This window comes from Pteronotus mesoamericanus, unplaced genomic scaffold (genome assembly GCF_021234165.1).
Source record: "Pteronotus mesoamericanus isolate MK-2021 breed Mesoamerican mustached bat unplaced genomic scaffold, CSHL_Meso_final scaffold_507, whole genome shotgun sequence".
Taxonomy (NCBI): domain Eukaryota; kingdom Metazoa; phylum Chordata; class Mammalia; order Chiroptera; family Mormoopidae; genus Pteronotus; species Pteronotus mesoamericanus.
This window is the reverse complement of record NW_026555319.1, coordinates 12,055,326-12,082,583: the sequence shown is the minus strand read 5'-3', so window position 1 is coordinate 12,082,583 and position 27,258 is coordinate 12,055,326. Positions and strand designations below refer to the sequence as shown.

The 27,258-nt window shown below is 45.5% G+C and overlaps 1 protein-coding gene across 1 annotated transcript in view; it reads right to left on the bottom strand.

Moving 5' to 3' along the window:
* Positions 1–34: 34 nt before the first annotated feature.
* Positions 35–27,258, bottom strand: part of SART3 (spliceosome associated factor 3, U4/U6 recycling protein) — a 28,843-nt gene continuing 1,619 nt past the window's right edge. The window contains exons 2-19 of the mRNA XM_054594212.1: positions 23,621–23,747; positions 23,241–23,345; positions 20,009–20,193; positions 18,820–18,871; positions 17,715–17,839; positions 13,774–13,929; positions 12,919–13,057; positions 12,357–12,464; positions 11,578–11,655; positions 11,401–11,459; positions 10,311–10,420; positions 9,210–9,322; positions 7,486–7,562; positions 6,715–6,883; positions 4,404–4,858; positions 3,717–3,869; positions 2,667–2,857; positions 35–2,014 (exon numbers count right to left, since the gene is read on the bottom strand). Of these exons, the coding sequence (XP_054450187.1) occupies positions 1,837–2,014; positions 2,667–2,857; positions 3,717–3,869; positions 4,404–4,858; positions 6,715–6,883; positions 7,486–7,562; positions 9,210–9,322; positions 10,311–10,420; positions 11,401–11,459; positions 11,578–11,655; positions 12,357–12,464; positions 12,919–13,057; positions 13,774–13,929; positions 17,715–17,839; positions 18,820–18,871; positions 20,009–20,193; positions 23,241–23,345; positions 23,621–23,747 (2,580 nt within the window). The 3' untranslated portion in view covers positions 35–1,836. The remainder of the gene's footprint in view (positions 2,015–2,666; positions 2,858–3,716; positions 3,870–4,403; positions 4,859–6,714; positions 6,884–7,485; positions 7,563–9,209; positions 9,323–10,310; positions 10,421–11,400; positions 11,460–11,577; positions 11,656–12,356; positions 12,465–12,918; positions 13,058–13,773; positions 13,930–17,714; positions 17,840–18,819; positions 18,872–20,008; positions 20,194–23,240; positions 23,346–23,620; positions 23,748–27,258) is intronic.

Here is a 27,258-nt window from a genome sequence, read left to right as displayed (position 1 = left end):
CCCACCAAGTGGGCTCCCACGGGCAGGAAGGGCCGTTCCAGAGAATGACACAGCCTCTTCTGGCTGCTGCTGAGGTCAGAGAGACCTACTGCTTGCATTTAATTCAGATTGCTCGTAACAAATTTTTTGCTTTGTGCTAAAGAGAGACACAGTAGGAGGAGACCTACAGATTAAGACTCATATAATCTACCGATCTTAATTTATGGGATGGAATTGACATTTATGAAACAACAGGAAATGAGAAGTTTACTGAACAGTGGATGACATTGGGGTATTACTGCTAATGTTTCTAGAATAATGATGAAACTATGGCCTTTAGGTTCTTATCTCTTAGAGACATATGCTACAATGTTGTGGGTGCAAGCTGTCTGGAGGACCCTCAAAATAACAGATATGGGGAAGGAGTGGGAGGCAGAGGAGGAAAGATGGGCTCTGGCGTGAGACATGCTGATGTTCAATGGTAGGCATGTAAAGAGTTTATCTTACTCTATCTTTTTAATATTTTCCATTTAAAAAATGTTACATTAAATATAGTGAAGCTTGAATGAGCCACAAAAACTTGAAAAAAGAGCTGAGTTGCCCTGGCTGGGGAGCTCAGTTGGAGCGTCCTCCTGACACCTAAAGGCTGCAGGTTTGACCACTGGTTGGGGCGCATACAGGAGGCAACCATTCTTTCTTTCTCTCCCCGACCCCCTTCTAAAAATCAATAAACATATCCTTAGGTGAGAATTTAAAAAAACTGTGCTGCTTTCCGTCATATATGGGAGCTCCTGGATTTCCCCCCACAGTGCATTTATGACGTTAGGTTTCCCAAGCTGATCTGCCAATATCACTTTCGCAGCAGCAAATATCTGACAGAAGAGTTCAGGTAAAAATGTATAAAAGCTGAAGTGTCAAACTGCCATAAGCTGAAGTTTAAAGCTGAAGACACATCACAGCTGAAAAGATTTAAATCAAAGTGACCATGGGATTTGACTTACAAAAGTTCTATTTACACGTCTGTTCGGTAAAGCAAGGTACACCCATTTCAAAACATCCATATTTGAATGCAGAGCTGAGTACCACTCCACAAGAGGTTTTTAAGAGAACTTCGGTTTAATAAACAAACCTAAATGGGGAAAACTTAAGTTTGCACTTGACATGGTATTTAAACAAAACCAAAGGGCTAAAACTCAATATTTAGACAAAGAACACAGTCCACTACTCACTAGGCAAAGAAAATGGTCCACGGCAGATGGCACACAGAATTCCTATATAAAACAAATGTCACAAATATTTTCCTTTTAGGAAACAAAACAATGGGTCGACATGTCATTTACAAATACATAATATAAAAACGCACAGCCCCCTTGAACAAAAATCCATCAAACATTTTTTATGTGACTTCCCCCTTCCCCACCCCCTTACTAAAATAGGCCATTCCGGTGAATTACTAGCATTGCCTTTTTGTCTTTCAAAAATTAGAAGAGCAGCGGGCACGTGTCCTGCGCAGAGCGTTAGAGAAGTGTCTTATAAAAGGGGCCGGAGTTGGCCAAAAACATTTGGACAAGTGTGTCTCAAAAAAGTGTGTCCAGGTTTTACTTTTGTTTTTCACTCTTAAGAGACCACACCTTGTGCCCAGTCTGTGGAGTGACTGCTCGCCTCCGGTCACCCTCAATATGAGGGGCACGCAGAGCCTCTTTCCTTGGACACCCTTTCCCTTCTGTCTGAACCAGAGAACACTACGTGGGCGCAGGCGCTGCCCCGGGCCCTTCCACACCAAGGGTACCGCTGGGAGGCCGGTGGTCCTCCTGGCCAGCATGAAGTAAGGCATTTCCCCTCTCTCCGAGTCCCTGTTCACTTTCTCAGAAGCAGCTTGGCAAAGTCAGCATTGGACATCTTGGGAGCTTCAGCAGCTGCTGAGGTGGTGACCGCTGGCTTCGGGGCAGGGCCGTTCTCGGCCTGGGCCACTGCGGTGCTCGGGCGTTGCAGGGCACGAGGCAGCAGAGAGAGCTGGGTCCGTCCCTTCCCCCGCCTGGAAGAGCAGACACTGAATGCACCCTTTCCACACAACAATTCATGACCCTGCTCTATTTGTGAAAATAAGCCAGTAAAGTCTTAAAACACTCGAAGTTCAAAGGTGAAAAATAAGACTACAAAGATAAGACAAAGCCTGCTTCCTTGATTGATTAGTAGGTAAAATCCAAATTAACTACTTTGGCCTTCTTCCCAATTTTGGCAAAGGCCAAATCTCTGCAATGTAGTCACCTATGGGTAGATGAAAAAGGCTGTAACCTTTCACCAAATCACCTGGAAATTTTGCTGTGTCACCCCTATCAGGTAAAAAAAATAGCTTCTATATGATGACCGCCAGAGCCATAGATTACCCTGGCAAACGTGGTTGTCAGGCCTTGTTTAAACATACGGAGTCATCTGGCAAGGAGGACTTTAAAACAATCAGAGAGGAACATGACCTTATATGAATCACAAGTGTGAACTGGCAAACACCAAAACAGGTCCCACTCTGGGCTTGCTCTCTGCGCGGACATGCTCTGGACAGCATCTCTGGTGACTACAGTGGACAGCATGCCCTGGCTTTCTGTCCCAACACACCGCACCGACAGGAAAGCAGCTCATCGCGGTGCTGGCCAGGACAAAGCCTGCACTGGCCAGCTGCAAACACTTACGCTCCATATATCTGCCGCGGCACTATGGGGCCACTTGGTCCTTTCCTTGCTTCTGGTTTCTCTGGAACTTTCCTCTGAGGGGGGTTGCTAATGGCCACTTTGATGACATTCTCTTTGATAGTCATGCCATCCATCTTCATGACAGCCTGCGATGCCTGGGATTCATTTTCATACTCCACGTAGGCCAGGCCCTAGGAACGAGGCCAGAGCCAGGTCAGGTGCTACAGAGCCAGGACACGACTTCCTCCCTCAGGCTGCAGGGCCAGGGCAGGGCAGGCACCTCAGCAACAGGTGACCTTCCCCACTACCGCCATCCTTTGTCTACAGGTTTCTTTCCCCGCCCTACTCTCCCTCCACATTTCTGTAACCGCCTGTAACTTCAGTGACCTTTGTAAGTTCAGTACCTCCTGTGCTTGCTCCAGCAAAAAGAGGAAGACGCACAGACCAGTATAAATCCAGCGATCGGCTGAGGTGGCCTGGACCCTGGGAGCAGCCCCAGTGTGGCCGAACACCTGTGCCTTCGCCACCCCTTCAGTTCATACCCTTTAACTCTTAATCAACCTGGATAAAGGGAGCGGGGGAAGAAAGGCAACCCAAACTCATGCTTAAACAACGCTAAGTGGGGTGCAAAGAGGGTTTCACCGGAGACTGAGAAGGGCTAAAGGACTGCATAATAGGGAGTCCAGTGGAGGGACCGAAGAGAACAGCCGGAGACCTAGTGAAACACAGGCGTCTGGGCAGGAAGGAGGAGACGCAGAGGACAGCCACTCACCCCAAGGCCCCAGTGTGGGCTCTGCACTGTGCTACCCTACTAATTCGGGGGAGGGCTTTTCTTTCTTTAATGCCTTATTTTTTTAATCCAATTAGCTACAGATTACTCTGACTCCAAATGGAAGTAAGCCTACTGTACCTATCCTTCTGTTAATTTATCATTTGTTTCTTAGCAAAGTAGGAATCTACTCTAGAACCACATAATCTGTGATTAGAAACAGGAACAGGCTCACCCAAGCCTCAGAAGGCTAAGCGCTTTCCATCCCCTCATACACCGACCTTCGGTTTGCCGGCCCGGTTGGTGACCAGCCTGATGTCCTTCACGGTGCCGTGAGCCTTACAGATCTCTTCCAGTTCCTCTTTAGTGCAGGAGAAGGGCAGGCCCGAGATAAACAGCTTGTGCTTCTCCAGGGCAGTGCTGTACCTGAACACCTGTGGCAGAAGGGAGGGGAAACCCGATGGCGGGAAGCCCAACCCAGCACAGTGGCCTCATCTCCCAGTCCACGTCCCCGCCAGGTGCACCAGAGCCGACTCTGGGCGCTAGGAATTGCTAACTGGGTCACCCTGGACATGTCACTTAACCTCTCAAGCCTCCACTTCCTCTCCTGCCAAATAGCAAGAATGAAAGTAGCTATTCTCAGAGTTTGGGTGAGGATGCCATGAAGTAATGTAATACTTAAACAGATAGTACAATCCCTTGTCATTCCTAAGCACTCAGTGGACAGTCACCATTATTACAATTCCTCATTTTATGATCATTTACCAGCTCATGCCAGCTCAAAGTGACCAAGCCGTGAGTCAGACCTCAAGTAACCAGCTCAGAACAGACCCATTAACATGAAAGTTTAGTCCTTAACAGAGTATAGGTATTCCATGTGTACTTTAAACATTACTTCCTTCACGAAAAGAAGTGTTCAGTCTTTATAACAGCCCTTTGTGAAAGGCACTGTTTTTCCACAAGCATACCTTAAAATCAGGATTTTTGCTCTTATCCACACACGGGGAAACAAACATTGGCCTGCCGTCTACATTCTTCCGGTCCAACTGCAGAGCCTGCAGGGCCGATTTCTCCTCTTTAAACTCCACATAGCAGTAGCCTCGGAAGTCGCCCCGGTTGCTGAAGATGGGCCGGATCTCAGCCACTTCCCCACAGGCCTCAAAGAGCGGCCGGAGCTTCACGTCCGGCTCTTCCATGCTGTAGGGCAGGTTGCTGACAAAGACGGTGATGCTGTCCTTGCTGCTGTCGTGGGGCACCTTGGGCACATCCCTTTTTAGGGCGGCTGCCCTCTCCTTCTGCTTTGAAGGGGGGGCAACATCAACAGGTGCGCTTTTCCCAAAGAGTCCTGTCTCCGCTTCCAAGTCTTGTGCTTCTCCAGCTGGAGGAACGCTGTTCTCAACCCTTCTGCGTTTAGAAGGCTGCTCTACAGGGTGTCAGGGGAAAAGGAACGACGATTACTTATTTCCTCTCTACCCCGAGCTCGTCCACATACACGCTCTCCCCACTACAAACAGCTGGTCTGCAACAGCTGCACATGATCAACAATGACTCCTCTCCCACATCTGCACACACAATACCTTCCAGGCCTTCCTTGGCTCCCCAGCTTGTTCCACCACTTTCTGGACCCTGATTACATTTGAATGCGTGGGCTAAATCCAGGAGAGGTGTTAAGTCCTCACTGTCTACTCTCAATCGTATAAAAGGTCAGGGAGTCCAAAAATTCAGCCAGCAAATTCCAAGGCCCTTCTCCTAAAAAAGCCCAGGTCACCAAGGGCGGGATGGGGACCTGCATTTACGTGCTTCACATGCGGGCCACACCTGGGAAAGCTCTATTAAGGGTCCATCATTCCTAGAAACTTCCACTATTGTCTCCTGTCCTCCAGAATTGAACATTCTACTCCAACCCATTCTCCTCACTACCTCCAGGGGGAGTACTGAAACCCACCTGGGGTTGGCCCCCACTTCCAGACCCTTCCATCAATTTCCTACCACTTCGGATGGAGTCTAATCACAGCATGCCGCATTCAAGAGCATCCCTGGGTGGGGCTCGGCTGGTTGGAGCATTGTCCCATAAACCAAAAGGTCGCAGGTTTAATTCCCAGTCAAGGAACATATCTGGGTTGCAGATTGTCCCCAGTCAGGGTGCATGCAAGAGGCAACCAGGCAATGTTTCTCTCGCACATTAATATTTCTCTCCGTCTCTTCCCCGCTCTCTAAAGTCAAAAAGCATGTCCTCCAGTGAGGATTTAAAAAAAACCCCCACGAGCCTGTGTGTGTGGCGCCCAGCCAGCTGGCCTGCCTGCTGCTCCAGCCTCACCAACCCCGCCCCTGGCCCCCGCCTGCACTGTGGCCTAAGCCCCGATACCGCTGCCACAGGAAATGCCAGGCTGTGTTGTACCTCGTGCCTCGCTGACACCAGCCCTGTGTCTGGCTCCCCGTCTCCTTCACTGGACAGCCCCTCGGTCCTCCCCCAGGTGCCAAGGTGCACACATCGCTTCCCCGTGACCTCTATCTTGCAGGGAGCTGGCCCACTGGCTCCCTTTGGCTTCCACCATAACTCACACCTATACCTCCCACCGTCCCGATTATGCGCCACTGCAGTCCCGGCACATCTGCCTTACCCCGCTAACCCAGGAGCTCTGAGGGGCCGTGAGCTAACGGCTGTTTGTAAAGGCCCCAAAAAGGTGTGCAAGAAAGGCAACCAAACGCAGTCGCCATCACTACTTCCTTCTGGCTGACAACTGTATACTAGTAAAATGTACAGAGTTCTTTAATGTCAGCAGACAATTCTTTACCTTGACTGACTTTGCTGAAATAAATCTGACCCACGCCTGCCCATTCCTGAAGCTGCAAGACTGGAAAAGTCTACCAAGCTTCGACTTGGAAAATTCTACCAAGTCAAAACCATAGGTGGGGCAACAAGGCAAGTGTCGGTGCAGGGTGGGGCTGGGTGGTGTCAGGGGACACAGATCCTGAGTGGGTTGAAGGGATGCCCACGCACGGGGCACAGAGAGGAGCGTGGGGTACGGGAGCCCAAGCAGGGGGAGGAGGGCACCACACAGGAGGGCAGTGGAGGCCAGAGCAGCGCAGGGAGGGAGTGGAGTCCGGGCCTCTGTGCAGGGCAGTACCTGGCACAGGGCAGAGTCCAATAGGGACAGGAAGGCTGATGCTCTCAAAGGGTCCAAGAACAGTTCTTTGTACTTTTTTTTGCTTGTCTGTTTTTTGCAACTTCTCTGGAAGGCCGCAATGCTCCAAAATAAAATTTCTGAAAATCTTTACCTTCTTCATCATCGCCCCACTCTTTCTCGTCATCCTCATCTGCTTTGCGCTTGTCTGCACCTCTGGTCTTTTTCTTCTTTTTCAGCGCTTTCTTCTCGGCCCGGGCCCTCTTCCGGTGTTCAGCCTGTTCTTCTTCTTGCTGGGCGAGAGCGGCTTCCTTCTCTGCAGCCTGGAAAACGGGGCATATGCTGCATCACTGGACACAGCAATGACCTGAACTCTACTGACTTGTGATGAGAAGAGATGAAAGAGGACAGGGAGGGGAAACTCATTACCCACGTGACAGGAAGAGACCAGAGAAAGCCAGGCGGAAATGCTCGCGACCTCCCCGGCCAGGGCCCCTCAGGCTCCTCGGGCCCTGCCCTGCCTCTCAGATCTCCAGTGTGTCTCACAATAACCCCGGTAATTACTCACCAAGAGAAAGAAAATAACCTATGAAACCAGGGCCCCAATTAATTTGGGGGTGTTCATATTCCAATCACTAGGCTAAGTGAGGCTCCTCTTTATTATTTTTTTCATCTATTCCAGTAAAACTTTAGGGCCAAAATTCCCCTATGACATAAAAAAGTATTCACTGTTGAGGCTAAAGTTTTAAGCCATTATAAAAAAGAATACAAGACTAGTTTAAATACCGGTTCAAATATTTCATAATACTCTAAGTAAAGGACACACTTTAGAAAGACCTCATGGTTTTGACAAAAAATGTTCATCCCAAACACAGTCAAAATAGCTGTTAGAAGCTCCCAAGACTTCAATCAACAGCATCATTACCTTCATTCTCTGCTCGTTAACACGAGCTAACCGAGTTTCGGTTTTCTGAACGGCTATATCCCAATCTTCTAAAGTACCTTGATAGGAAGAGAAGCAAACTTTCACTGCTTGGGTTTTTGAAGGATGATAATAATACGGTTTTCTTAATTTCCCCACATTCCAGAAGACATCTCTCCTATCAGACAATAAGAACTGGAGAGGGTAGCTCCCCATTTTAAGTCGATTTCATTATGTAGTCCTTCCAGGTGTATTTAAAATGTCCCTTCTCTTTTAGAAAAGAGACTTACCAACCAGAATATGATCTATTATGGGAGCTCCCTGGCAAAGATTATGAAAACATTCCAATGCAAAAGGTGTAAGACATTTATATCAGGTTAGCCAAAAAGTCCATTTAGTTTTTTCCGTCAAATAAAAAACATATTTTCATTTTTACCAATAATTTTACTGATTTAGGTGTTTTGAATATGTCATATAGCACATGGTATAACACTGACTGTTCTCAATTAATATCTCAATTTGACTGCTATCAACTTCAACTGGTCTACCTGACTGGAAGCATCGTCCAGAAAGAAATCTCCAGTACGAAACTTCACAAACCACTTCTGACATGTTTGATCAGTCACAGCAACTTCTCCATATACTGCACAAATCCTTTTTGGTGTTTCAATTGCATTTTCACCTTTCTTGAAATAATAAAGCATAATATGCCAAAAATGTTGCCTATTTTCTTCCATCTTCAATATTAAAATGGCTACACAAAAATTCACCAATTTTGGTAAGTTTTTTTTTTTAAGAGTTTATTTATTTTTAGAGAGCGGGGAAGGGAGAGAGGGAGGGGGAGAGAAACATTGATGTGCAAGAGCAACATCAGCTGGCTGCCTCTCACAGGGCCCCAGCCAGGGTCCTGGCCCACAACCCAGGCCTGTGCCCTCCCTGGGAACCACACCGGAGACCTTTCGGTTCACACGCTTCCAATCTACTGAGCCACACCAGCCACGGTAGTTTTTTGTTTTTGTTTTTTTTCAATGCATGCTGATATGATATAACACAATCTAACAAAATTGTTTTGAAAGAAGTCAAAGGCACCTAAGCGCTACTAGAGCCATCTTACGGGAGGAAAAAAAATGAACTTTTTGGTCTACCCAATATTAAGACTAAAAAATCTGAACAGCGTCTCAAATGATAAATGTGGGGTATTTTGCGATTTGTTGTTTGGGTGTTTTATTTCAAGTTCTGAGGGGTTTCCACCCAAAATCCATACCAATGCCCATGGATAAATCCACTATTTTCCCACTGGAAACATAACACTGAGGCTCTAAAATTCGGCAGGTGAGCACACAAGTGGTCGTCTGCCTCTGTGCTCCTGTGGCGCATGTCAAGTGCTCAAGCAGAGGTCCTCAACTGGAGCGATCCTGACCCCCAGGGCACAGTCAGCAACACCTGGAGTCATTTTTGGTTGTCATAACTGGGGGCAGAGAGCAGTGCTACTGGCATCTAGTGGGTAGAGAGGGGCCAGGGATGCTGCTAAAGACGCTATGATGCACAGGATGGCCCTCCTCAAAGAATTCTGAGAACCATGCCAGAACTACACAACAGAGTCTCCCTTGGCTCTAGGGAACCCGAGAGGAACCACTCCCATGTGAGCGCCACCTGAGGGGCTGCAGCTGTAAACCAGCCTGTCCTTACAGACTCTGAACCGGAAGCAGAGAGCCGAGTGTCCCCACCTTCTGTCCTCTCCATGGTGAGCAGCACCTCACAGACGTGCTCCGGGTAGTCACTGGTGCACTGGACGGCCCGGTGCAGCGCTTTCCTGCAGTGCTGGGTGTCGCCATGCGCCCTAGGGCAGAAAGCCAACAGGTGCTGCCACCAAGACACAGAGCAGAAGGCACACCAAGGGAGGGGCGGTCTTCTCACAGGTTAGTGCCACGGGATCGGAGGCTCTGCCACAAGGAGCCACTAACTTCCTGCACTATCCCATGAAGCACTTCTTCCCCATGCCAAGTACAATGGTTGTCGCAAAGAAAATACTGTCATTGTCTGGGGTGCAATCTAAACTAGTTTTTTCATGGAACACCATTTTTGTTTTCTAACATGGTTAGGTATTTAGAGTCCTAAAGAATTTACATAAATAAAAGCTTGTGGCGGGGCCTCAAATTTTAGGAGTGCCAAGGAGTTCTGACACCAAAAAGTTTGAAAACCACTCGCCAAGGGGAATACTCAACAAGCTTGAACAGTGTCACCTCTGGGGGATGGGGTTATAGGGAACTTTCACTTTCTCTGTTCAAGACATACTGGATAAAAACGGTCACATTCTTTATGTCGTCCCTGATATCAGTATTACTGCACATAGCTTATTTATTTAAAGTAATTTTAGAGGTTTATTACAGGTGCACTGTAACTGCATTTTAATTTTCTAAACACCTAAGTATAAAAAAGTTTTGAAAAATATATCCAAACAATTAACTAATATGGTGGTTACATCCGGGCCCATGACTGTATATAATTTGGGGGTTTTTCCTGTGCTTTTTAGTACTTTTTACTTTTATAAACAAATATAAAAAACAATAAATAGCTCCCCAAAAAGTCAAATGAAACATTCATGTCCCAAAAAATCAAAACAAAAACAAAAAATCTTAAACACATAGCTGTAACAGCCCAGGCACAAAATACTACTTTTGGTTCTCTAGCCCCACCCACTAATGAAAGAGACGGACTAGAAGAAGCCGGGGCTGATGGTAAAGATGCAAGCCCAGGCCAGGAGAATGCAGCCGGGACTGAAGGCGGTGACTCCGGACACAGCACTGTCCCCGACCCCAGGTAGTTACCTTTCCAGGTTGTAATACTCCAGCCACATGTTGGCATACTTGGCGTTTCCTTTGGTCATGATGCTATCCCAGAGCTCCCGAGCTTTCTGCATATTATTACACAGTCGAGCCTGAGATACATTTACAAGGTTCAGTTAGGAAAGCACCTGACCCTTATGATACCAACACCCACTAAAAAACATACTTCAAACAGACCTGCCCACAGAGCCACCACAGCTACCAGTTCTCCACAAACCCCTGGGCACTGCCGAGGCCGCCCTCCACGGTCCCAGGCCGGCCCAGCCACACCAGCCTTGCTGCGGCCACGCGCCTCAGGGTGCCTCTTAGCTGAGAGCAAACAGGGGGAGCCTGTGCGCACTAACAGTACTGGCCAGTCGCCCAGTATTTTTTGTTCCGTTTTGTTTTTTATGAAACTTAACTACAAGTCTTCAATTTGAGAGGCAGCATAGAGAAAGTAAGTCTGATCTAGAAAGAGGTGCCAGTTCCCCATTTCCTAAGCGACTTGGGCAAGTTGCTTAACCTCCCTGAGCCTCAGTTGCCTCATCTTTCAAATGATTACCACACAAACATCTCATCCAGGAACAACCAGCTAAATGTTTCTTCGACTTTTCCCTCAGAGAATAAAACATCAGAATTTTACAATTTTATGAGCTGATCAAGGGCAGGCTCCAGGTCCTACTCCCCGTGGGGTCCTTGGTCCAGTAGCTCAGCTCACTGCGCCCTGTAACTCTCCGTCCAGCCGTCTGCTGTCCACACTAGACTAAAGCCTCACTAGTGCAGGGGCCGCGCGCACCTTATTACTCTGGCACCTGGTCAGGCGCCCGGCACACAGCACAAACCTGACACGCCCCGAGCAAGGGAGAGAAGGGGCGCGTGAGTGCACACCTGGCATTGAGCCGTTTACAGCACACCTGCTACCTGGGATCTACTGTTTGCCCTACGACATAAACAAATGTGCACACGACTACGTAAATAACATGGGTCCCTACAGAGCCTAGGCCATCAGCTGGGATTCTGACTCAACTTCGCCACACTACCAAAGGTCCTTCAAAGGTGGATGAAACCAATGAATTTGCCAAAAAACATTTACCTCAATCCTGGCCCAGTTCTGCATGATCATGCAGCTTGGATCCCCACTCTCATTGAAACCTTTAAAAATAGAATTAGTCAAAATCAGAAAGGACTTAAGAGACAAATGGCCTTTGCCTGAAAAGAAACCAAGAATGGGAAGTACAGCTGGAAAGCAGCAGGTGGGAGCAACACTTACGTTCTTCCACCTCCTGTTTCAGATACTCCAAAGCACGAGCGAATGCGGACCTCAACTCTTCCAGCTCTTTACTGGAGTCTGGGAGAAATTGCAGAAGAATTTTGACTCTATGAAACCACATAATGCGTTGTTTTTGGGTTTTTTTAATCCTACATTGAAAGTCACAGGGGCCTCTTAGGCACCTGGCGTCATGCTGACAACACAGAAATAAAACCGCCAGCCCCCGGTCTCGTCACAGAGCAGGGAGAGAGAGACACTGGCAGAGCACAGCACGGCAAGCGCACGGTGCCGTGTGCAGGCCTCCCCCAGCCAGCGGCACGGCTGGAGGCCACGTGTGTGAGTGCACGTGAGTGCACACGGACAAGTTAGACCAGGTTCCTTTCGGTTGCTATTCTTTTTGAGGAGTGAAAGGAGAAAGGAAGGGGAATCCTGCAAAGGCTCCAAGATTTAATAAAAACACAGCAGTCTTATTTAGAGAAATATTTTGGGTATACAGAAGGGGGAAAACAGAAAAATACAAAATAAGACCGAAGAAGGTGGCAAGAGCCAGCACAATACACAAGGACCATTACTTCCTTCCTTTAAAATCCACAGCATGACTTGATAAAGAATTAATAGCTAAAAGTTGGAGGGCGAGGTGCAGGTGGGGAGGGGCGGTGCTACCAATGGCTGGTCTACAACACTTGCCAATCACAATGTATTTGGAAACTACGACATCTCACCAAAAGATGTGCTAAGAAAAAGTACAATTCGGACATAAAGCACATGAACTTAAATACCTTGTTTGAAATCAACCCTTCTCCTCAGGTAATCAAGGTATGCTTGCCAAATCTCCACATAATCAGTGGCCTGGATGAAGCCAGCACTCAAAGCTTTTTCGAAGGTTGCTGGAGATGAAGAAAAAGACAGGGTTTGTGGCCAATTCAAAAAGCAACTAATATAAAGTTATCGAGATTATTTTAAAAACCTCTACTGACTATAAAATACTATACGATTTAACATAATAATAAGATGCAGCCAAGTGAAATGAGCTAGAAGAAATGTTCAAAAGAAAAGCCACTGCAGCAATGCACAAACTGTTCTAGAAAAGGCAAGAAGAGTTCCAGGCCAAGGAAGTTTGGTGAAAGGCTCCTGGAAGATCACAATAAATATGAGCATTTTGTTAAAAAGCTCTACGAAGGCAAAACCACACTCAGTGGGTCTCCCACTTAGAGCCCTCCTGTCACTCTCACCCAGCACCCCGAGCAGCGCCCTGGGGAATGCTGACTTAATGACCGCCAGACCTCTAGCTTCGGACTTGGGACAAAAAGCTGTGAAGTCTTCCCACAGAAACATTCGCACCGGAAATCACTTGATGATCGACTCCATGTCTTTCCATGGCCAAGAGGTACCGACTCCACAGGGCAACTGTCCAGGGGCAGTTTCTCACAGCACGATTATGTACAGATAAAACCAAATCCTTTACTTTTAGCTGCCGATCCTACGATAAAGAATGTCAGGGTTAGGAGATAAAATGGCTATCACTACCGCTTCACCATCCACGAGACATTTCCAGCACAACCAACTGACAAAAAAAATTTCCTTAGAAATTTCTACTGTGACTGGGTTCTTCGACAAAGAAATCACAAGGGGGAGTGAGGGAGAAGAGAGGTGGAAATAGGAACCTATAGATTAAAGTAGCCTGAAGAGCATCAGCCAATACTAACGTATGAATCATGTTTGGATCCTGATCCAAATCTTTTATACATGCATACTGAAATATTTAGCAAGGAAATGTGATTTCTGGGTTTAATTTAAAATAACATGGAATGGGGAAAGTAGGTGAGGATGTGGATGAAACTACATTAGTGTCATTAGGTAACTGCTGAAGTTGGGTGATGGGTGTGTGAGGTTTCATTTTCCTAATCTGTCTACACTTATAAGATTACATTTCTCCATAGTAAAAGAAAAAAAATCAATCTGTTATAAAGTCCTCAATAGTAAGGCTATGTAATGTTTTTAGTTACTGATCAGTTTAAAGCAACTTAAAACGGTGGGAGGGCTTCCTCAGTGAGCTGACAGAAGCCCAGGAGGATGAAGGACCCGCGAGCAGGCAAGACGAGCAGCATGCAGCAAACCCCGAGCACCCGTGCCGATTTCCTCCAGGTAGGCCCCAAAGAGGTAAAAGGTAAAATGAAATCAGAATAGTTATCTTACTAGGTACTGACTGTAACGGATCCATAAGTCTGGGACAAGGCAGTTCTCAACCAGGGCACGCTCAAAGATCAACTGAATGCGAGCAGGATCGCCAATTTTCATCTCAAAATCGATGTATGCTTGATATTCGGCCAGCCTGGGTGCCTCTGCTTCCAACTGGGATGAAAGAGAACAGCAATGAGCTCCCGGGCACTGTCAGGAAGCACAACACATCTTCCCAGTCAACTCTGGTGCAACTGACTACACCAGGGTCAGAATTACCAGTCCCCACTCTCAGAACCTCTGCACATCCAGGTCTACAATTTGATGGACAGAGAGAGTCCAAAGTGCCTCTCGTGGCAATGGCTACAAAGGCTCCTTAAACCCTTTTCTAAATCCATCCCTAAGCTACTGGAAATTTAAATCTCCCACCATTCAGGAACTGAACGAAAGAGAAACACCAATCACCAATGCGGCCGTCCTTCCCCAAAAGAAGTTCTTTTCATGGCCTAGTGAGTGGAGAGAATGCAACCACACTGGAGCAATCCAGTGCCTCGTGCTAGTTCGGGCTTCTCATTCCCAGTATCAGCACCTGCCAGAGCACAGGTACACGCAGGAGATGGCAGAATGTTGAATGCTATGCTGAATGCTGACTGATCCAAAGTACAATCAAAAGTCTTTTTAGACAAAATCCTCTTATTCAACTTGTTTTCTTTTCAGCCACACTGCTGATAGTCAAAACAAAATTGAACCTGCTGAGGATGTCACTGATGAGGCTTTGTGAAATACAATTACATACAAATCATTCACATGTGAAAAAGGAAGGGAGCACATGTAGGACAGCGAGGGCATGTGTGCTGTGAACATAGAAAGATGATGCCTCAGAGCCTCAGTTCCCAGTGATAGTGACCAATCAGTTACCCAGACACACTGTGCTACTGAAAACAACTAACACTGCTGGATTAAATATACAAAACATCATCTTGAAACTCATCAACTAACTAGTAAGTAAACAGAAAATACTAAGGTCAAAAACTAAAAGAAGGTGGTTAACTTAGGTGAAGGTTATGCTTCTCCTGGCTTAAGTCTTAATATAAAGACTTTGATCTTCACAACAATCCTATGAAGCAATAACATAACTATCTCCATCTTACATTCAAGGCAAATGAAACACAAGGAGGCTAAGTACTAGCCCCAAATCAGAGCCACTAAGTGGCAGAGCTAAAATTCAAACTGGAGGCAGCCTGGCTCTCAACACCTGTGTTCTCACTCACTATGCATGAGAGACCAAAAGCAAAGCCAAGAAACCTGACAAAACACAAGCAGGATAAATACAAAGACATCCACACCTGGACACACTGTAAGGAACTTGTAAGACATCAAACCAAACCAATGAGATTAAAATCAGCCAGAGAAATAATCAGGATTACCTTCAAAGAAACAAGAGTTAGCTGACTTCTCAACAGCAACAGAAGCCAGAAAGATACACTTAACTGCTGAGAGAACACAGATGTCAGTCTAGAACTCTGTACGCTGAGAAATTAACTTTCATGGAAGAGCAACAAAGGAAAACCTTTTCAACAAACAAAAAGTGAAAAAATCTGTTACTAGCAAATGCCCAGTAAAGGAAGACTCTACAGGGTAGACTCCAAGCAAAAGAAAAGTGATTCCAGATGAAAGCCCTAAGACACAGGCAGGAAAGAGGAAAGAAGGCAGGACAGGTGTGCAGTGAATGTGAACCAGCCAAACTGTATGACACAACATTAACAATAATGCCTGTGGATCAAACAAAAAGGTAAGAAATACGAGGTAACAAGAGACTAAGTCTGAGGCATGGTAAATGAAGTTAAAAGTATTCTAAGACCAAAAAAGAAAAAAGAACACCACTTACAAATAATATTATTGTTAAAAGAAAATGTACAACACAGAATATCCAAAAGAATCCATAAATTATTAATATTAGTAAGAATCTAGCCAGACTAAAAAAATAAAAAACACATTTTATACACCAAGGATAACTAGAAAATCTTTAAAAAGATACTTTTTTCAATAGCATCAAATATCACGTAGAAATATATCTAAAAATGTGCTCAAGACACTAGGTGAACTTATAAATTTACAAAACTTTACAGAGTTTTTTAATTTCATTTTTAATATAGGTTTTATTTATTGATTTTTAGAGAGAGAGGGAGAGGTGGTGGAGGGGAAAAGGGAAAGAGAGAGAGAGAAAAAGACAGAAAAAAAGACAAGCAGAGACTGACATCGATTGGTCGCTCCCCCATTCATGCATTCAGTGGTTGATTCTTGCGTGCACCCTGATGGGGGATCGAACCCCAACCCCAGCACACAGAACAATGCTCCAACCAACTAAACTACCAGCCAAGGTTTATTTTAAATAGCACTGGCCTATACTATGTAATTCTCCTCCAAATTTATCTACAGGTTCCATGGGATTCCAATAAAAAATTCAAGTTTTTTTTAAAAAATAGAACTTGAAAAGCTGACCTGAAATTCAATGAAAGCATTAAGAGCTAAAGAACCAAAACCCTCTTGAAGAGGAACAAAAAGGGACTCCTGCTACCCTAAGATCAATACTGATTAAAATTATCATTACAATAGTGTAATATAAACCAGTGGCCACGGCACAGTAAGGTCAGAAATAGAGCCACACAGAAACAGACTGCTACCCTATGACAGATGTGGGGCTGCGCAAGAGTGAGGAGACGCAATTATCAGAATTGGCGCCAGGACAACGGGCTCTCCACGTGGGAAAATGAACTGGACCTACCTCCTACCATACACAAGATCAACTGCAAACAGGCATCTAACATCAAATACAAAAAATGTAAACTTTCAGAAGAAAATACAGCTAGGTATACTAATGACTGGAGTATGAAGAGATTTATTAAGCATAACAAAAGCACCAACCATAAGGAAAAGAATGATAAAATCCAATTAGATTAAAATTAAGACTGGTCATGAAAAGATGCCATTTTTAAAGGTAAGAAGACAAACCACTAACTTGGGGGAATGTTTTGCAGTACATACAATTGAAAGGAAGAAGTTCCAAGACCCCCACAAATCAATTAGAAAAAATAAAGAAAAATCAAAAGGAAAATATGTCAAAAATTTCAACAGGTACTTCACCAAAGAAAAACAATCCAAATGGCCAATATATGTGAGAAGATGCTCAACTTCATTACTGATCAGGGAAATGTAAATTAATACACCAGTTTCAGACTCAACAGATTGACTAAATTTAAGTACATCAATACACAAGGTTAGCGAAAGCAATGAGAAATCTCAGATACTGCTGGTAGGCGTATAAACTGAAAACCCGGAGAACAGTTCCGTTCCCAGGTGCATACTTAGAGAACCTCTCCTCCACGTGCACCCGCAGACTGGTGCAGCGATCAAGGCATCACTGCTACTTGCTGCTCCTAGCACAACCCTGAAAACAACCCAACTAAGACCATGGATGAATTATTTATATACAACTTTAGAGCAAAACGAATGGACTGTAACTATACTTATCAGTGAAACCCCAAAACATGTTGAAAGAAAAATATACAGCATGATTCCATTACATACAAGTTCAAAAACAAGCAAAATTAAACATATTAATTAAGGATAAGTTCATAGGTTGTAAAACTATAAAGAAAAGCACGGGAATGAGTATCACAAAAGTCAGGAAAGTGATTACCTCTCGGGAGAGGGAAGAGGAGGCAATCGGAGAGGGGCACATAGGAGACTTCTAAGGTACTGGCAATGCTCTATTTCTTAACCTGGGTGGTGGGTACATGGATGTTCACTTTATTATTAGTATGTCAACTGTAGTATACACTTATACACTCTATATATTTCACAATAAAACAAGTTTTAAAGATACTGTTTTAGTTGCAACTATCGATTAGGGAAAAGTTTATAGAGAAAAGTTTACTGTAAAAGCAGCCAACACTTACCAGCGCTTCTTCATAGGGTTTATATTTCTCCAGCTGCTGTAGGGCTTTGTTATAGCTCTGAATTACCGACTCTGGTATCGGGTCTTCCGACCATTCTTCATACTCTGCAAATGTCGCCTCCATATCTATTGAAAGATGGATTCAGCCCCGTGGGTCTTGCCATTGGGTTTTATCAATCCAAAACTAGACTAAACCACGAGACGGGGGTGCCACTCACCCCTCCCACACCTGTGGCCATAGTAGCTCTTACTGATCGAATCCTGAACCCTTCAACTGAGCTCAGACTTGGCCTGAGACTCGGTCTCAAAGTGCTGTCCCAGGCAGTCCTACCAACTAATTAACCCATCAGGTGATGAGCCCTGGCTGCTGTGTCTAAGGGGACTGGGCACTAGCCTTCAGATCGAAACGTTGCCTGGGTCGCAGGCCAGGTCCGCAGTTGGGGGAATAGCAGAGGCAACTGACTGAAGCTTGCCTCCCCCTCTTCCTTCCTCCCTTTCCCCTCTCTAAAAGCAAATAAATCTTTTTTAAAAAAATCAGTTAATGAAACTAATAGCAATGCTTCAACAGCACTTACCTGGCACTTCCTAGGTTCTAACCCATCACAGCCATTGGCTCATTTGATCCTCACAACTCTGTGAGGTAGGTTTTACTGGGGTTCTCCACTCTGCACTAAAGGTGCATCCACTGTCTACAGGAGACGGCAGGGCAAGGTGGTTTTGAGCCCAGGCGGTCTGGCTCAAGTTCATGCTCTACACAGCACATTATGCTGCCTCACACTGGTATGTGAGATGAAATCTACAAGCCAACTCCCCTTGAGCATTTTCTGCATGTCACCCAAGATTTGCCTGGAGGGACACTTTATAATTTGTTAAATCCAAATAAACTATGAAGTAAAAAGAAAAGTAATGTCTAGGCTCAAGTAAAGTTGCCACCTGAACATTAATAATTCAAGACACATTTTTACCAAGGGCCTCATCCACAGAGACACTGTCCAGTGATAGGAAGAACTCCTCACTGGATGCTGGGAAAGGCCTAATTATATGACATACCCCAAAGCACTGAAAAACCGCAAAGGGCTGGCTCCCGACGTGTCAGTTTCTCTTACCGTAGAGTGGGATCGCCAGCTGTCGCCGGAAGAGACTGTGCACTTTCTCCAGCTGTGAATCAAAGGTTTGTTCCCAGTCAAAAGGGGAAAGGAAGCCAGCCATGGGCTAAAGAAGCAAATTCACAGTAAATGACAAACTTTGGTTCTTCCTACCTCAAAAAATTATTTTAACACATTGTTAGTTCAAACTAAAACAAAAAACAAAAAACTTATAACCTCTTAAACACGAGGTACTGTGTCAAATGCTGCATGAGCTGCAAAAATAAAAGTTATTTCTGCTACTAAGTGTTTATGATGGGGAGAAAACAAGAAGTACGAAGTGTATCCAAATGACTACAGTGAGGCAGCACATCGTATAAGCAAAGTACCCCACGTATCAAAGTAGCGTGGCCTGCTTTCCGCCAGTCTTCAAGGCAGAGCCCTACTGTTACGAAGGGGGGAAAAGCAGGAAGGCTCTGGAGGAGCGGGCACATGGACGCAACTGCAGGTGCTCCAGATGGGGCACAAGGAGGAAAGCGGCCCCAGCTGAAGGAGCGTCGTGTGTAAAAGTGCAGTGGCCAGAAAGTGCAAGAATGTGGAGGGGAGAGTCCATGCAGGGTTATGTCAGATCCTGGAAAGCCACAAACGTTGGCCGAAGGAGTCAGCCCGGATGCCTTCGTCAGGGAAAGCCAAAGGCACCACTGCCAATTTTTCAACAGGGACATAATCCACGTAGGGAATGGGCTAGTTTAACAATAATGATCTATTAGAGGGCATCACTATGCATCAGTAATAACTTAGTGTGTGCTCACACAGCCTAGTGGAGAGGGACAGCAATATACGCAATTGTAATCTACAAAAAGGCAACGATGATGGGGTCAATCCTCCCAGTTACTCCTCAGTGAGTTATGGGGGGAAGTGGGGGCAAGAGATAGGGTTATTCTTGCCCTGGAGTTATCCTGGAACCAGTAACTAAAACAGCAGTATCTTTAAAACATCAGGAACAGATTACTGAGCCATGTGCTTTATAATCAAAGAAACACCGTTCTTGCTGGTTCGCAAAGACTACCGGCCTCATTTCTTTTACTGCCCGCACACTCACTAAGGGATCGGTGAGACTCCGTTATGAACTAAGTTCTTCTAAGAGCACTTACAAAACCAGCCCCGAGTCCGCAAAGGCAAGCGCTGGGCAGGGGCGCAGGGCACTCACCCGGGCAGCCTCCACGATGGCACTCTCGAACTCCCGGTAGGCCTCCCAGATGGCCAGGCCTTTGGTTATGTGTAAACCGACGGATGAGAGGGCCCTTTCGAACACAGAGCGGACTTTCTCGAGGCCACCTTTCTGACCAATCCCACCAACTGAGTACTGGCCATACTCTAGCCAAATGTTTGGACCTAAAAATGAGAAGTGTTCAATTAGTGCGGAATATGAAATACCCAAATATCAAAAATGGCGCCTAAAAGAAACGTGCCCACCAAACAAGTACTGGCTCATGCAAAAAGGTAAGAGCACCATGAACAAGCATCCCGATTTACCTATACAAATACTGCAGGCTGAAAAGTGTGTACCTAAACAGTGTCCCTACCAGGTATAACAGTTGTGAGTTTATTGCGCAACAGTATATACCAGATGATAAAATCATAACAGTTTCTGATTATAAAGCTTATTTATTAAAACTGAAGGAACCTAGTAATAGATTTCAGTGAAATCTATTTCAGTTATAAACCTGAGTCATACTTCAGAAAGACTTCAAAGTGAAAGAAAAAAATTAAAAGCAGCAATCCTGTTACTACAAATCTGTATTTTAAATCTCTATTTTTAATGAGGTTTAAACAACAACAAAAAAGGCCTGGTTGCCTTGTTTCTTACACTCTTTTTAATTATGTGCTCGCCCTCACAGCTTTATGCCCAGACTAATGAATGAAGCTCTTCATGAATGGATCGATTCTTACTGTACACATTTTGTCTGTACTACTTTCAGAGGCCTGTACACGAACACTGTAAAATAAAAATACTAGAAAGCTATAGGAGCCAATTTGAGGCTTACTGTATGCTTTCCTGAGACTTGTTTTTTCACTGAAGTAGGCTTATTTCAAGAACTTAGCCAAAGTCTTAGCTACTGCTTTCACTCACCAATAAGGAGCTGCCAGACGAGCTACACACTAAAAATGGGAGTGACAGAGCTCTTGCAGGTGAAGGCCTCCGTGAGGGCTAGTCAAGGTCACAGATGGTCCACAAACAGCACCTCCATTAAGAAAAGGTAACTTTCAATAGATTACACCAGGGTCTTCCCAACATGTAAATAATCTAGAGACAAATACTACAAACAGTATTTTAAACTCAGAAAACCCAAGGGGGCAGAGTTCACAATGACTCTGAGAGACAAACAAAAGAATGTGTCACTTGATCCCAGGTTCCGAAAGAGGCTTGAAGCTTCTGCAGGAGGCCCCTCCAAAACGGAGAATTTTCACAATCTCCGAGGAGCTCAAGGGCCGTGGCCGCCTGTCCTGTCACTGCACATCAACCACCTCCCGGACAGCCTGCCATCGCTACTGAGAACGTGCTGAGAAATAAAGGAAGGCTACCTTTGGCATTTTTTTAATATACAAAAAAAATTAAAAACTAAAAAGCAAAGAGTAGAAAATTAATTAAAAAGAACCCTAAACAGCAGGCAAAAGTGGCTTCTGACCATTCAAAACCAGTGACACCATTTCCACGGACTGAAGCTCCTGAAAACAACACAAGGACCCTGCAGCTCCTGCCCAGAGTGACCCATGAGACCCAAGCTAAGGAGCGTGGTTATCTGAGCCCGCAGCCCCAGGGCCGCTGGGGAGGGGAGGGCCGCTGGCACCGGCACTGAGCAGCGGGGTGGCCTGACAGCGGGGTGACTGCAAAGCCACAAAGGACCGAAACGCATCACAGCCTGGGGAGGGATAAGAGAGCCTTGGAGAAAAAGAGCAGGTGCTGTTAACGGCGACGCGGAGTCGTTAGGAAAGGGGTAACTGGACACGCAGAAAACATGGGACATCACGCACCCGAAACCGTCAGATTCTCAGAGGCCACAGGGGCGGCAGCACCCGAGCAGAGGCCCGTGGACGGTGTTTAAGAGCACGTTCAGTGTAACTTTACATTCACAGAACACCTATTATTCTCATTATAAGAAGTAGAAAACCGACATCCTTCTTGGCTGGTAAAGGTGCAGAGAATCCTCTCCCTCAGGCAGTCTGTCTTCTAAGAGGCCATGCCTCTCACGAGGGGAAATGCCCACAGCAGAGACGGGGGAATCAGATGGAGGAGGAGGATGTTTAAGGAAAACAGAGGGGGACTTTCTCAATGCTTTCTAAAGCATTTTGTCCACAGCAGTATCTGCTGAGGTCCCCTGGGTGTGCCGAGACAACAGAGAATTAACAATCAACAGGGGAGGGGGAAGGGACTTAGAGGAAGGTTAGGACTCCACATGTCACTTGCACTGGTAAAATGTCAGCGCCAGGAGCCGGGGCGAGCTCTGTGGGGACGGAGGCTTCTGTGTCTCGAACGCAGTGGTGGCTACCAGAATCCACACAGAACTATAAACACACGTCATACCAAGTTCCATTTCCCAATTTTGATATGTACATACTAATGTAATATGGCATTGATGAAAAATAGATAAAAGTACGTACACAGGACTTCTCTGTGCTGTATTTGCAATTCCCTGTAACTATGGAATTATTTCAAAATAAGTTTTTCTGAAGTTTTTAAATACTTTTTAATTGCATTCTGTCCCAAACTTCTGAAATAATTCAATGTGTAAAAGGTGATCTTTAGTCATCAGGAAACAGCATGTAAATTTTTCCTGCCAGATAAATGCTGGGTATGAGTATATTCATCTACTCCCTACAAATACCTCCCCTACTTGTACAGCAGACCTCAGAGACACTGCAGGTTCGGTCCCAGACCACCGCAATAAAGCAAATATCGAAATAAAGCAAGTCACAGGAAGCTTCTGGTTTCCCAGTGTGTATAAAAGTTATGTTTACATTACACTATAGCCTACTAAGTGTTATGTCTAAAAAATATATACATACCTTAATTTAAAAGTATTTTATTGTTAAAAACCGCTAACCTGAGACTGTTGGAAAAAATGGTTCCGAAAGACTTGTTCAACACGGGGTTACCGCAAATCTTCAATTTGTATTTTTAAAAAAAGGAAAAGAAAGAAACAGTATCTGTGACGTGTAATAACGCGAGGTGCAATACACTGTGGTACGCCTGTATTTTAAAACCAAGTGTCTTCCACTGAAACCCACAGATGATGATGACGGTAAGTGAACTGAAACCTTCCCGACTGCTCGACCGGCAGTCTTTTCTGGGGGGTCGCACCCCACCGTGCGATCCAGGACAGCAGAGACGGACGCCGGGGGCCCCGCCCGATGCCCTGCACAGCGCCCGCGGCACTTACAGACGTAATCCTTCACGGCTCTCTCGAAGAGGTCGTACACGCGCTCCCGGTCCAGGCCGTCCAGGGCCGTGCTGATCTCGTCGTGCAGCCACTCCAGCCACAGCTCTGCAAGACAACAGCGCCTCCCGCGTCAGCCCTCCCTCAGCAAGGCGCCCCGCGAAGCAGGGATTTTGCTGCGGGTCGTCAGCATGCAAACTTCCCGTTCATCGTTATTCGCCCTGTTCACAGAAATTCAATTCTTAACATCTGCACCAGGCACACAGAAGGTAACGATCCCGGATAAGATCAAATCCCTACAGTCCCAGTATTCCACACCTGCTGGGCATTTTCCATTTGGCAAACCTGGGCCCATGAAAGCAGCGTGACTGCTGCCGCGTTACCTTCAGTCAAAGGGAAGATCTCGCTCATCTTCTGGCGGGCCATCCTCACTTTGGTGAGCTCCCCTTCCAGCCGGAGCAGCCGGATCAGGTCCACGTGGCAGTTGTAATCGTAGACGTTGATAGAAAGCTAGAGGGAAAAGAAACAGAAGTCAACATTTAAAATGTCATCATCAAAAGAACAGCGTTTTTTTCACCACTGGTGACAATGTACATGCCTGTCACAAACAAAATAAATGTGTATTCTGAGAAAGCCTCTGAAATAGAAATGAAATATTTACCCTCGAGGGGAAAAATCAATAAAGGAGGCTTTTTAAAATAACCATAAAGAAGTTCTCTCAAGTCTGTCATAATTCCTGTCAGAACACACTTGGTTCTCTCTGAAATACAAGAAACATTCTAATGAAACAAACACAACGTGTAACTTTTGGCAAGTTATTAACTTTTCTAAGCCTCCAATTCCTCATCTATAAAATGGGGATGCTACTATGTTGTAACTCATAAAGTTCTTGTGAGGATTTTAAAGATAATTTAGTAATGGGCTTTAGCATTTACAAGGTAAATAGGTAACAGCTCTTTTCTTTTACTAAACAAAAAGAAAGAAAAGGTCTCTACTGGTAAATACAAGAATAACAACAGGTTGATAATCTGTTGAAGCTCAGTGAAAGGCACACAAAGGTTTATTTTTATGTTTGAAACTTTTCGAACTAAAAGGTAAAATAAATAAGTGCTTAAAAAGCTATCATACATCTGAGACAAAAGGAAACTAAAACAATTTGTTCTTCAAACAGAAAGGAAATGATTAAAGAGACCTTGGTACCAGTGAGAAAGAACAGAAACAGCAGAAATGTGGGCAAGCACAATAACTGATCCCACTCCTTATGTTTTCTGAAATGTATGTGATAGCAAAAGTTTCAAGACTACCTGATGCCCAAAACAATAACATTTAAGAACAGCCCTGGCAGGTGTGGCTCAGCGGACTGCGCGCCAGCCTGCAAACGGAAAGGTCGCGGATTCCATTCCCTGCCCAGGCACACGCCTGGGTTGTGGGCCAGGTCCCCAGTTGGGGGTGTGCAAGAGGCAACCCACTGTTTTTCCTCTCCCTCTCACTCCCCCTCCCTTCCCTTTTCTCTAAAACTAAAATTTTTTAAAAATCTTTTTCTAAAAGATTTTATTTTTCAGAGAGAGGGGAAGGGAGGGAGAATGAGAGGGAGAGAAACATCAATGTGCGAGAGAAGTAGTTAGCTGGGTTTTAGGAAGAGCAAAGTAGAAGGGGCAAGCAGAGCAATGCGCTGAGAGACGCCCACAGACCTGCAACAGCACTGACGAAGCTCTACCTCTCACATGACGGGTGGGGTACGTGATGTTCATCTGATTACCATACTTTATAATTTACAGACATGAACTGTGTATCAATTCAGATACAAAAAGATAAAGAAAAATCAGTAACAGATTAAGAGCATGACCTATGAATTCTGTTAAAAATCGAAAGACATTTAGCAAGGTTCTCCTGCTCGTGATTTAGAAAACTTGACAAGCTGGACCCATCCCACGATCATGTGATGCGTTGAAAAAGAGCTGGACCAGGTGAGGACCGAGCGCTCCAATCCCCACTGGCTCTGGGTCCGTACTGTGCCGGGAACGAGCTGGAGTAAACCGCTGGCTCTCCAGTGGGCTATCGTGACACACCCAAGTTTCATACCTGACTGTGAAGTATGTCGAACAAGTGACAACAGTTAAAGAAAGTTAACTTTATGAAAAGATGTACTGCCCTCATTCAGGAACACTCTAGATTTTCCCTGTCACCCCATCAACTCACAGTGCACATGGGTTTGAACATGTTTTCTGGGCATGAAAAGGGGTGGGAGAGTCCTTACCAGTGAGTCCGAGGACGTCTCTGCAAGTGTCCCTCACGTGGACACCGCGTGTAGGTCAGAAGAAAAAGAGATAAAAGTCACTGAGGTAGAGGAACTCCCTCTAAAATGATTTTTGGTCTAAATTTCTGATTTTTAGGCCAAAATAATGAAGATAACGTGTATGGGCAGTGCTCTGAAAGTTTGTACGGTACATGCACACTGAGACGCATTTTAAAGAGACTTCCGCAGAGCTCAACCAGTACCGCCAGCGAGCACACACGCTGGTCTATTCTGGTCTCAGATCATTAACAACAAAGGACGCTTTAAACAAAAAGGCGGCTTAGCCAAATGCACAGTGACCTGCTGATTCCCTAAGTCCCTAACAGCACAATCTGGACGTGGAGTGGGGGTGGGGAAATCACAGACAGGCCTTGTGCAAGGATACATGCTACCACCATAGGAAAGGCAGGGAAAGGAGAGAGAAGAGAGAAGAAAGGAGCACGTTTTGGCATGGCACCTACTATGTGTCAAACTCTGTCAGCAGCTTTACACACATTGTATCACTTAAGGTCCACAACAGCCCCATGGGGGAGGCACTATAACAACCCTCATTTTACCACCTGGGACAGACACCATAGGCTCCAACAACTGAAATAACTGTGAGAAATCATTATGTGTCACCTGCCATTTCAGGACAAACACAAATAATAGGAAAGCTCTGCCTTTGCTGCGTGGACAGATACCGCAGCTAACTGCGAGCTTCCATAAAATACCCTCAGGGATGAGAACTGGAAATTGCAAAGGTGCCCCCTGAGTTTTCTGCAGGCCCATCTAGAAGGTGTTCAACATTACGCCCAACCGTAAGAGCAGTTAAAGCAGCAACTAGAGGCTGTGGGATCAGAATGAGGTGAGGGTAAGTTCAGAAAAGTCCATTTCTAAACCCCAGGCCAAAGAGGATAAAGCCAGAGCTCAATTCACCATCCCGTGGCAGATCCCATCCTTTCTGAGCTCTATTCCACCCCCAGTGGCCTGAGGCAGGGCACCAGTACCCAAGAGCCCCCCGGCTCTGACTCTTCCGCCTCCTTAGTCAGTGGGGTCCCCTCCACCAAGGATTTCACCTCTCTGCTTCCAAGCTTCCCCTTCCACAAAACAGACAAGCCCACTTCCCCAACCTCACGGAACAGTAAGATCCAAGTGCACTTAATGGCTCATTGAAAGACTGAAGAACAGCTTTTCACCAGGACAGGGACACAGCCTGACACCCGACTATCACAGGGCATTTGCCGAATGAACAAGAGACTGAATGGACACGCGCATATTAATTTATAAACAGCAGAAATGGTAACCACCTGTCCACCCCAACTGGTTCCTTTGACATTCAGATGTGAGAAGTGGGACAAACTATACCAGCGATTTTCAACCTTTTTCATCTCGTGGCACATAAACTACTAAAATTCTGCAGCACCCCAAAAAATACACAAGTATATTTTGCCAATCTGACAAAACAAACAATAGATATAATTTTATATCTATTCATTCACACCAGACAGCTATTGTTGTGTTGGCTGATGTCATTTTTTATTTGACAATCTAAGGAACAGAGGTTGGTGCCCGAGTAAATAGTCGGAGGCTGCATGTTTTAAAAATTCTTCTGGCGCACTGGTTGAAAATCGCCGAGTTTGAGGATACCGCCATTTCACAACGTGAGGGCAGTATCACTGCCAGGACGACACTACGAGGACTCTCCCACTCAGCAAGGTTGACTGACCTAGGTTCACAATTTCA